At 37.0% G+C, this 12,389-nt stretch overlaps 1 protein-coding gene across 7 annotated transcripts in view; it reads right to left on the bottom strand.

The window, feature by feature from the left end:
• Positions 1 to 12,389, bottom strand: part of ERLIN1 (ER lipid raft associated 1) — a 34,632-nt gene that overhangs the window by 3,403 nt on the left and 18,840 nt on the right. For all 7 annotated transcript variants that reach the window (XM_014865655.3, XM_044752656.2, XM_070485385.1 and 4 more), the window contains 4 exons: positions 12,002 to 12,060; positions 10,009 to 10,100; positions 2,110 to 2,199; positions 1,102 to 1,181 (listed from right to left, as the gene is read on the bottom strand). In XM_014865655.3, coding sequence (XP_014721141.1) covers positions 1,102 to 1,181; positions 2,110 to 2,199; positions 10,009 to 10,100; positions 12,002 to 12,060 — 321 coding nt within the window. The remainder of the gene's footprint in view (positions 1 to 1,101; positions 1,182 to 2,109; positions 2,200 to 10,008; positions 10,101 to 12,001; positions 12,061 to 12,389) is intronic.

The following is a 12,389-nucleotide window of genomic DNA, read 5'->3' as shown; positions in this document are numbered from 1 at the left end:
CCTTCATCTTGACCAAATTCCATTCTGTTTGTATAAAGCTGTGTCCTCCAATATGTTAAGTTTATTTCTAAATTTACACTGGATTTCAAAGTACTGACAACTCTCATTCTTTTACCTATCATGTCTTATCATTTCTTCTGAATACAGATTATGTTGTTTCTTTCTAAATCAAAAGAGTTTAAGCACTGTCTATACCTTAAATCTTGACTCTAATCCTTCAAGCTGCATCATACACCTTAGCAATCTCTTTCTCAACTCTTCTCTGTTCCAATCTACTCTACAACTGATAACCTTATGAATCTTGTTCAGATTCTTCCCTTCTCAAAATACCATAGGGGTTCTAGCTGCCTCTTAATTAAATAATTCCTACTAACCAGGCCTGTACTCTCTAGACCTAAACTTACTCTAGTCACTACACAAAAACTCTTCACCCATACATCACCAAATCTCCTTTCTCAAGTTATGACACATGAAATTCCTCATGACCAGAACATTTTTTAAATCCAATAAATGAGCAGTACTCAACTGGGGACATTTGGGAATGTATGTTGGGATGGGCTGTTGATTGTTAAAATAATTGGTGAGCACTATCAACATTTATATCAAAATATCCCATAATGCAAGAGACAGTCCTCAACAATGAAAAAGTGTCTCACCCCAAAATGCCAAGAATGTCTCTGATGAGAAACACTGCCCTAAACAAGCTTAGCATCTATCCAGAAGAGCTCCCTTATGTGGGAAGCAATTCTAAATGAACTTTACTCTTCTGTCACTCTTGTCATTTCAGGAGAAGACCCTCAACTTTCCTGATTATCGAGCCCTCACACAGCAGTACAAACGCATGCACAAATGGCATTTGGCCTTTGTCTGTATATCTGCCTGCCTTTGTCCCAGCTCTCCACTTTTCTGAGGAACTATACAAAGTTCCCTACCCAATGAGTGTGCAGTATGTCTTGCTAAGTGACTGATTCTAGAGGGCGTGATGGCAACTACCCTTCCTTGACGCTGGATAAAACCACCTCTATCACATTAGAGCCCCTTACCAGGGAAAGAAAAACCCCCAAGTGTATTACTAGGAGAGTGGCATGGAGAGCCAGTCACCTTGTTTGAGGTGGCATATTTGTGTGCAGCATAATATTCAGCATCTGCTTTTGCCTTCTCTCGGGCCAGGAATGCAGCATCTAGAAAGCAAAAAAGAGTCAGGGTGTTTAAAACAAAGGAAAGTTGCAATCCATTTCCTCAGCTGGATAAGAATTCAGACTCTACCTTAAGTAGGAGTCCCTTTCTCCATTGCCTGGTATTTCGATCACTTACTTTACTTATTAAAGGCATATAACATTAGCAGTTTTCAAATCCCAGTCCCCAGACAGCTCTTTCTTAAAGGGGAAACTCTTGCCAATGTTGAGTAACTCTCAGCTCACTTCGTTTCCCACCTAAAGTTGTTCCTTCTTTCCACCACCCCATCACCCAAAGCCTCACACCTCACCCAGGCTCTAGGCTTCGAGTAAAAGAACTAGGTCCAGACTCATCTGAAAGCTCTACTCTATTCACTGCACTGTCCTCATCGCCTCCAAACTTGACACAGAACCAGTTAATGCAGAATAATAGAAAGCAGCAGTAAATAAGCAGAAGAGGTTGAATGTTTGGTCTTCAAGACCGTGAGCTAAGAACGCCAACATCTCACTATGTGAAATCAAGGACTTTGAGAACCTCTGTGAAAACTGGGGCTTCTTTTTTCCCAGCTAATGTTTTGGTTATTTTGTTGGCTGACAGGTAGAAAAGAAACTGGTGGGGGTGGGGTTTCTTTCCTTGTACATTCTTTATAACTGATTATGGGTAATTCTCATACTTTGCCTGAGAAAAAAGTGGTAGCAAAAAAACACCAATTTAAGGACAGAAAACAAAGGTTGAGTTACCCATAGTCACAAACCAAACCAAGAGCTAGATATGTAACGGCAATTTTTAAAAAACTTGGCTGGAATATCAGGCCAGCTACTTCCTCCAGACTAGATTATTCTGTCTCGGGCCTTCCCACCCTGACACGCAGGGGCCTGGGCCCAGAGGCAGAGGCAGCCCAGGACTGTTGGAGCCCCCTTCTCCCTGCTGTACCTTCAATTTCAGATATGCGCTTTTCAGTTTCTTTCTCCATCACCTTCTGCTGAAACCGAATTTTTGCCACTTGTGCAATCTTCTCTGCTTCTATAATTATACACAAAAGACATATTCAAAAACATTTCTCTAGTTCTGGAGCTACTTAGAATCAGCAGCACACAGTCTAATGTTTAACTATATAAGATTTTAGGGGCTAATTGTTTCATTAAGTTTTATCTATCCAGACTGTAAACAACTTAACAGAAACAAGGGAATTTATTTCCTACTTCACAGTTCTATCTTGACAGTGCTAGCTTTGTGGGAATGGGGAATACAAAAGGTAACAGTTCCAGTCCTTCATGGGATTAAACAGCAACGGTTCACAAGCTAAAGGGAAAAAAAGATTCTTCAGGAAAGTACTCAGAACAAAAACAGAGCAAAATAAATGCATGGCAACACAGGACAATTTATATAACGTGGCAGGAGAAAGAAGACTAAGGACGATAATTTAAACAGAGGAAGGCCTTCTAGAAGAAATCTTAAAGAAAATAACGGACATGACAGAGGAGGACATGGTAGAAAGCACAAACAAAGATAAGAAGGTACGGATGAGCAAGTCACCAGAAAGAGGTGATAGGAAGCCAGACGACAAGACAACAAAAAATAATAGAAAGAGGGTTAGAAGACCCCCGTCTTGTGGGACAGGCTAAGGAATTTAGCTTTGATATACTCAGGATTAATTGTTAAGTTAACATTTATTTCCCATCAGGGAAATGACGCAATGAAAATGCTATCACAGGAGGAGTGCTCTAACTGCTGTAGAAGATAGAAGAGAAAGCAGGACAAGTCACCTGAGAACGTGAAAACACGTGTTGGGACTGAACGAGTAAGTGGCAGCAGGCAGTTACAGGTAGGGAAAACAAAACACTGTTCATAAATCTTTGGCCTAACCCAAGGATCCAGGACCAGGGAAGAAAGACTCCAATTACACTTTCAATTCAATCACTGCAATTCTTGAAGAACATTCTCAATTTTCCTTTTCAGCTAAAGAAGATGAGTATTTTTTTTTTAAAGATTTTATTTTTCCTTTTTCTCCCAAAGCCCCCCAGTACATAGATGTGTATTTTTAGTTGTGGGTCCTTCTAGTTGTAGCATGTGGGATGCTGCCTCAGCGTGACCTGATAAGTGGTGCCATGTCTGCACCCAGGATTCGAACCGGTGAAACCCTGGGCCGCTGAAGCAGAGCGCGCGAACTTAACCACTCGGCCACAGGGCCGGCCCCGAAGATGAGTATTTTAACACATCCCTGGGGGAAGTGCATAATGGAAAGAAAATTTTCAAGTGGTTTCTTCCATCCAGAAGACAGTATTCTTTATCAACTACCCCAGGGCAAACTTCCCAGTTCTCCATCAGATTAAAATCAATCTATATTGTACCATCCTAAAAATAGACTACTATGTTCAACTGGGCTGGAAATTTAGCTATAAGCAGAAACTCAAGATAGAACTTGAATAAAAGGTGAGGGATCCAAAGCGTGGAGCTAGAATCCAGAGAATGGTGTCTCGACATAGGGGAACGGCTGAGGTAATTCCAGGTAACACTGCTCTCTGATGTATGGGGATAAACCAATAAAGAGCAGGATCAGATGTCTAGTTCTAGAAAAATGGTGGAGCAGGCTAACAAGAAACCCATTAGTTAACAGCACCTTAAAGTGCAAGATAAAACATAACAAATTTGTCTTTTAATGCATGGCTGAGATCATAAGAAGAATGGGAGATCCTCAAGAGATGTAAACACAGGGAGAGCTGAGAGCCTCTATGGCAGCAGCCCTGGACATGGTCATTAGACAAGGGGGAGGGACTTGGGTTACTGCTCACACAGGCCAGGAGATGAGGCCTTGAGATGTTAGAATGGAGACGGCTGTATAAAACCAAGACAGCTAAAGGGTTGTTTAACTCCAATGACACTAAAACACTCTCCCCACCAGGCCAGTGAGAAGTAAGCTTTTCTCTACCTAGTCACAACAGAGTGAAACTGGAGAACACCCAAAGACAAAGAGAAAAATCTTAAAAAAAAAAGAAAAGACGATGCCAAACAAAAATGAAATAATACTGCCAAATGACAAAACTAACTTTATTTGGGCTTATAACCGTAGGTTAAATTACCACTCAAGAACGAAATAAAAGCATTTCAGACCAAGGAAGACAGTAAGTCTCCCATTCCTTAGCCTTCACTGAAAAAAACTAGCAGAAAAAAGAAGGAATTGCCAGAAGCAATGGAGAGGAAGAAATTACATAAAACATGTAAATCAAAATAAATGTTTACTATAAGAATCAATGATGATGATAATCAATGAGGGAATAAAAACAACATGAAAGTAAAGTACTCGGCAACAATACTATGTAAAATTGGGGAACAGTGATAACAATTAAAGCATTCTAAGGTATTTTTCAAGAAGAAGATGGAAAGAACGATTAACTTTAGACTTTGTCAAGTCAGGAATGCTTGTTAACATTTTACAGGTAATGACTAGTTATACATTCTAGAAACAGAATGTAAAACTTCCGATCAAGTAAAAGGAAGAAAAGAATAAAAGAAATTCAATCAATTCAATACCAATCAGAAAAGAAGGGAAAAAGAAGCAAAAAAATAAATGCATGGTAAGTAGCACAAAATTAAATGATACAAACAAATCCAAATATAGCAGTAACCATAATAAATATAAAAAGACTAAACTCACCAGTTAAAAGACAGATTCTCACATTGGATAAGATAACAAAATCCAGCTATATGCTGTTTACAAGAGACACACCTAAAACATAATGACATAGAAAAGTTGAAAGTAAAAGGATGGGAAAAAGATACATCAAGAAAATAACTAACCAAGAGAAATCTGGCATAGCTATATTATCATTAGACAAAACACACCTTAAGCCAAAAAGTATGTTTGGGATAAGGAGGGTTTTTATATAACAGGAGAATTCTCCAGGGTGATATAACAATCATGAACTTGAATGCTCTTAATGATATAGCTGCAAGACATACAAAGAGAAAACAGTACAAGTCAACAAATGCATGGTCATAGTGAGAGATTTTAACACACCTCTCTCAATAATTGATAGCTCAAGAAGGCAAAAATTAGAAGAATACAGAAGATGTGAACAACACAATTCATAGGCCTGATCTAATGGATATATAGAGAAACCTGCATCCAACAAATAGAGAACATACATTCAATCTTTCCAAGCACACATAGAATATCTACCAAAAAAGGACCATGTACTGATAGGCCACAAAGCAAATTTCAATATTTAAGAATCCATGTAACAGATCCTATTTTCTGACTACAGTGCAATAACGTTGGAAATCAACAACAGGTAGCCCTTTGAAAACCAATTCCATCAGAAATTGAAAAATACACTTTTAATAATTAATAAGCAAAGAAGAAATCATAACAGAAATGTTTCTTAAAAAATTAAAACTGAACCTCAATGGACTACATTTCAAAACTTGTGAGATGTTAACTAAAGCAGAATTTAGAAGAAAACTTATAATCTTACACATTTCCATTAGAAAAGACTGAAAACTAAAGAAATAACTCAAAAAGTTAGAAAAGAACCAATGAGTAAACTCAAAAAAGGTATAAGAAATAATAAAAATAAGTGTAAACAATACAATTGAAAAGAAATTGACAATAGAATCAACCAAATCAAGATCCAGTGCTCTGAAAAAGTGAATAAAATAAGACAGACCTCTGGCAAAACTGATCCAGCAAAACAGAAGGCACAAATAAATGATATGAGAAATGAAAAGGGGGCATAGAGGCTTGGTAGACGGTTTTAAAAATCATAAGACAATTCTACAAATTTATGCCCCCAAATTTGAAATATCAGATGAAACAATCTTCTAGAAAAACATAACTACCAAACTGACTTAGAAATAAATACCTGAACAGACCTATACTTAATATAAAAATTAAATCAGTAGGTTAAATGTTACCACAAAAACAAACAAGGATACAAAAAAGCACAAATTCCAGTAGACCACGATGGTTTTTAGAAGTGAGTTCCACCAGACCTACTAAGAAGAGATAAAACATATTTTATATAAAATGTTCCAGAACACAGAAAAAGAAGAAACGCTCTCCAACTCACTTTGAGGCTAGGGTAACCACAATACCAAAAAAACCCAACCTGACAGTAAGAGTATAAGAAAAAAAAGTTACAGCTGATCTGATTTATGAAAATAAAAGTAAAAATTTTGAATAAATTATCAGCAAGCCATCTAGAGAAATGTATCAGGGTGAACCTCCTTCATCATGACCCAGTTGGTGTAGCCCAGGAAGACAAAGTAATTCAGTAAAAGATAATCTATTAATATAATTCACCACATTAACAGCTTTAAAAGGAAAAATGACATGGTCATCTCAACAGACACAGAAAAAAACTCTATAATAATTCTATGATAAAAACTCTTGGCAAGCAAGAAAGAAAAAAACTTCATTAACCTGATGAAAGTTCTGTACAGCAAACATCATCAGGACTATTAAAGTCAGCAACGAGACAAGAATGCCTGTCACCATCTTTCTTTCCAACACTGCACTTTTTCACAGCCTAAAGCAAAAAGATAAGAAGAACTAAAAGGCGTGGGACTACAAAGAAAAAACCAGAACTGTGCTGATCTGAAGACGAGATGATTGCGCACAGAGGAAATCCAAGAGACTATCAGAAATAACATTTTCAGGAAGATTGCTAAAAAAAAAAAAATTCAACTGCATACCTATACAAAAGCAAAAACCAGTTAGAAAATGTGCTTTCAAAAAAGAGCCTATTTATAATAGCAAAAGACTTGAGGAGTATATAGGAATAAATCTCTAACAAAGAATGTGCAAGGACTTTAAGAAGAAAATTATGATCCTTTTTGGAAAGACATTTCTCATAAATGGAGAAATATAACAGATTTATAAGACTCATTATCATAAATATTCTAATTCTCTCCAAATTCATGTAAACAAGTAAAGCAATTCCAATCAAAACCCCAACACAGTATTTTACAGAACTTGACAAGAGCTAGTTCTAAAATTTATATGGAGGAATTTATTTGGATTATAGGATAATCCAAAACAATTTTAGGAACAGTTAGAACAGTTAAGAGGAAAAGTTAAGGAGAAATTTGCTCTCCCAGATACGAAGACAACCTAAAAGCTACAGTAATTCAAACAAGGTAATCCTGGGGAAGGAGAGACCAAGAAATTTAAACAAAATAGAGGCTCTAGCCACAAACAAATTATACATAGGATCTTGTTATATGACAGATGTGGCATTAGAAATAAGTAAAGGAAATAATGAACCAGTCAACAAATAGTCTAAGACAACTGGTTTGCCATTTGGAAAAAATAAAACTGGACTCCTATGTCACACTAAACACTAAAATAAATTCCAGATGGATTTAAGACCTAAATATGAAAAGCAAAACTTTAAACCTTTTAGAATAAAAGTTACTATTTTGGAGTTGGGAAAGAATTCTTAAACAAGATAGGAACGGTACAAACCAGAAAGGAAAACACTGATGAATTTGATTACATGAAAATTAAATACAGTCATGCACCATCTAATGACATTTCAGTCAATGAAAGAGTGCGTATATAACATTCGTCCACAAAATTAGTACCACACAGCCTATGTGTGTAGTAGGCTATGTGATCTAGGTTTGTCTAAGTACACTCCATGACATTCGCACAAGAGTGAAATTGCCTAACGACACATTTCTCAGAACATGCGCATGTCTCAGACATGTGTCTCAGTGACACACGACTATATATATGTATGTCAAAGACATCATAAAGTTCAGACAAGCTACAAATAGAGAGAAGACTTTGCAATGCATATACCTGGGAAAGGATTAAGATCCAGAAGATATACAGAACTTCTACAAATCAGTTCAAAAAAAGTAATCAAATAATGGGTTAAGGACATCAACAGGCAATTCACGTATGAAAAAAGGAAACTTTACTGACCGATGAACAGCATTCAACTTTACTAGTAATCACGGAAATTCAAACTGAAATTATGTGATACCACATCCACCATGAAACCGGCATAAATTTTTAAAAGTGTGATAACTCCAAGGGTTGAGGGGGATGTGTAAAAATGGAAACTGAATATGGCAACAGAGAAACTGGAACTCAAACACTGCTGAAGAGAGGGTAAAATGGAAGAAAACTGTGGAGAGCAATCTGGCAATATGCTGTAAATTTGAAAACATGTGCACCTTATGACCCAGCAACTCTACTTTGAGATATGCATTCTAGAGGGGTGCTTCTCAAACTACCTGTGGGAAAGCATTTTTTTCCTTCTATTTCAATCTGTTAGGAACTAATATTTTGTAAATTATAATAAAAATTAATTACTAGGAAAAATATTAAAAAACAAAAATATAAGCTCCAGTTTTTCATTATTAGATTCAAGTGACATAAAATTACTGTGTTAAAACACTTTAAGAACTTCTAAAGACTTATTCTCAATTTCTGTACTCATCTTGTGGATGAGAAACAAAAAGCTGGTGACAGAGCACCAAGCCACACCACATACTGAGTAGCACTAGTCTAGGAAAACTCTTGCATGTACACAAAAAGGCACGAATAAGGGCTTGACTACAGCGCTGTCCACAGTAAGGAAAAACTAGAAACCTCCTAACTCTTCACCAGTAATCCATCAGAATGAACTGAGGTTCGCTCATAGAACGAAACACACAGCAGGTACAAACAAACTACATCTACATACATCAGTGTAAGCAAAACTCAAACAGTGTCAGTAAAAAAGGCAAGTTGTAAAATAAAAAGTAGAGTTTGACACCATTTTTGGAGTTTAAAACAATTCTATGAATTGTTTATTGCTACATACTGATAGTAAAGGTATAAAATATGGACAGAAAAGATATATATCAACTTTAGAATAGAAGCTACTGTGAGAAGACAGGTAAGAAATAAGACAAGAGAAGAGTATGAAAGAGGCTTCAAACAGATATATAAACTTTTTCTTAAAAGAAAATATGATCTGAAGGAAATATGGGAAAATGTTAAGCTTTCATTATACTGTTCTCTGTACATTCCTTCATATTTGAAATATTTAATAAAAAACTTCTTAAACTTTCAGTATCCCAAGAAACAAACAACTGAGAGCCCAAGATGGCAGTCTAATATACAGTATCTGGAGTGTTAGGGAAGTCATCGTGATTCAAAATGACCTGTTAAGCAATCCTGCTGCATTTTCCAAGACCGCAACATGTGTCTATCCAGATAAAACCAGGTGCATGTCAATAGCAAGGATGCGCACCATAATCCTAGGCTTTGGCCAAAAAACTTCCTATTCTTAATCTGTATAAACAAAAACCCTATTCCACAGAGGATAGAGCTGCCCAAAAACCCTATCCACTCTCCTTGTCCTTGAAAAAGACAACAGTGGGAGCCAATAACATGGTGGAGAACCAAAGCACTTCATTAAGGACTAGCCTCATCTACTTTTTTTTTATTGAGTTCATAATAGTTTACAACATTGTGAGATTTCAGTTGTACATTATTACTTGTTCATCACCATTTAAGTGCTCCCCTTCACCTCCTGTGCCCACCCCCAGCCCCTTCCCCCGGGAACCACTGACCTGTTCTCTTTGCCCATGTGTATGTTTATCTTCCACATATGAGTGAAATCACCTGGCATTTGCCTTTCTCCATCTTAGCCTCATCTACTTTTAAAGGCTTTAGGACATCTGAATGTACCAAGGAGTTTCCAGAATTCTCCACTACGTGTGATGCAATCTTCTTTGAGTCCCTTCAATATCCAACACGAGACTGACCAAGAACAGGACAAACTCCAAACACATGTACTTAGAGACATCCATTTCAGAAAGAAATTCAAGTACCTATAACAGCCTTTTTCCTCTCTGTCTCAGCTTCTTTCTCCACAACCTTTTGTTTCTGTGCAGCTATAAGAAGTTTTGTCTTCTCAGCCTCCCTGTGGAGCAAAATATCATAAAAATTAGAAACGATGTGCAGTCATAGGCAGTAATTTTATAGTGAGTCAGAAAACCATTTTCAGTAAGAACTTTCTGACCCATTAAGGTAGACAAGAGAAGTGTTACTCTATTTTACTTATAATGAATCTGAGGTTGAAAGATTACATGATTTTCCCAACGTCACCCAGACAAAGGAATTAAATTTAGTACATTTGAATTTTAGTCTGGCCTTTTCCTCTAACTGTATCATCGAAAGGCTGTGATCTGGAAGTATCTGGAGTATATAAACGCATCCTTTGCTGTTGGGCCTCCAGCTAGCCCATACAGTACCTCTAGACCGATCAGCAAAAAGCACCAGCCTCTGGGAAGCTGCAGTCCCTCAGGTGCATGGTTTGGCAATGAGAATGGAGCTGGATTTCAGCCCCTCTTCAGGTAGACACTCTCGTGTAGTGGCTCTATTTGTGGTATGGAAGATATAACTAGGTGGCAGTTATTAGGTGGTGGAATGGGATTCAATGTCAGGAAGAATTTTCTAAGAATCTGAGCTTTCTAATAATGAAAATGGCTGGTCTATCACTAAGCATGTACAAATGGTGGCTAGGGGACCACATGGCAGAAATGGTACAAAAAAAAGATTACTATTAAGTGGGAGGTTAGATTGGATGATCCCAAGGTGGCTTTTAATTGTGAAATTCCAATAGTCTATAAAATTAGCAAAGATCCAGAATTATCTGAAAAGTAACTCCAATAGTTTCCCCAAAACATTTCTCCCCAAACTCTCCCCTTTTCCTCCTGCCAACACTGATAAAGACATAAAATGATATTTTGGATACTATAAGTTAAGGGCAGAGAATACATAGTATTCATCTTTCCATCACCGGAAGCTATCATATTTAAAGTGTACGACATCCTGAGCTTTCAATAAAAATTTTTTTTCTATAAATGGATCAGACCCATGATCTATCCAGCCTGGCACTCTGTGCTTTATAGTTTTAAGAGAAGAGTTCCTTTTCTACAATGAAAAAGAGAAAATAAAACTCTGCATAATAGAAGATACAGACTTAGGAACAATAAAGACTCAAAAGTATATCACTCTATAAAGAAGTATTATTATTACTTCTTGGGCCCCCTGTGTTTATACATCTGTTGTATTTTTGACATTTGCTAAGTTATTTCTCCAGCATTTCATAATTTTCCTCTTAACATATCACCCAAATTTCCTAAGGATTTTTGTTTCTACTTTTCAGTACCTGTCCTATGAGAATAATATTGCCATTTCATCTGCAATAGGCACTCCCCTAAAAGGGATCTTCTAAAATACTTGGAAACTAATTTCATGTCAAGCAAGTAACTTCTCAGTCCCAGTCAGTCCTGGACACATAAAAGAGAAGACTACCAGGAGTCAATTCAGGCAAAGCTTCGCCAGAGGCAAATTACAAAGATCCAGGTCTAATTTTAGATATACAGTCACATACAATGGAAAAGCAAACTGTATACTAATAAGGTGTCTATTCTAACCATTATAACACAGTAAGAGAATAGAGGCACGCTCTACAACCTTAACAACTAGGACTCTCTTTCCTCAACTAATATTTAAGTCAAGGTATTATTCACATCCAAATTACAGCTCCTTAGGCTTCCAACAATAGTTCTACAGCAAACTGTACCTTTAGCGCCTGAAGCTGCTCCTGAAATGTCCATACATAAAGAGAAAACTAATAAAGCGTGTAACGGGAATTAAGATACCAGAATAGGCAATATTACTACAATTAAAGTATGGAATATAGACATAGACTCCACTCCCGAGTGTAGTATCCCATGTATAAGTTTCCTCTAGGCTGTATATTAATATGTAGACAGCCCTAAATACATGTATTGGGATCCCATGCATATTACTCACATTAACTCAAAATTTCTTCTTATGGCTTCTGGGATTTTGGGTTTTGTAACACGCACAGCCTAAAAAATAAAAATGAAAAAGCCAAAGTATATTTGAAAAACAAATCTTCAAACTAAATCTACAGAAGAGCTCCTCAAATGAAACTAATACAACAACCACGACACGGCTGCCTAACAACACACGTGGGGATTCCACCAGAAGATCTACTTGTCATGCCACCACACCAGGAATCAAGCTGCTTCCTGTTTCCTTAAAAAATGCGTGGCTACAGGAAAAACCACTCTACCCACTGAGGAAATAAACTCCAAGGTTCTCCCTTAAACGACCTTTCACAAAGCTCTTTACTTGGATATTTTCATTTCCTTTTCAAACCTGCAAACCAAAGAAA

The sequence above is a fragment of the Equus asinus genome, chromosome 2, assembly GCF_041296235.1.
Source record: "Equus asinus isolate D_3611 breed Donkey chromosome 2, EquAss-T2T_v2, whole genome shotgun sequence".
Lineage (NCBI taxonomy): Eukaryota > Metazoa > Chordata > Mammalia > Perissodactyla > Equidae > Equus > Equus asinus.
The sequence above is the reverse complement of the archived record's forward strand: the minus strand, read 5'-3'. Positions and strand labels throughout refer to the sequence as shown.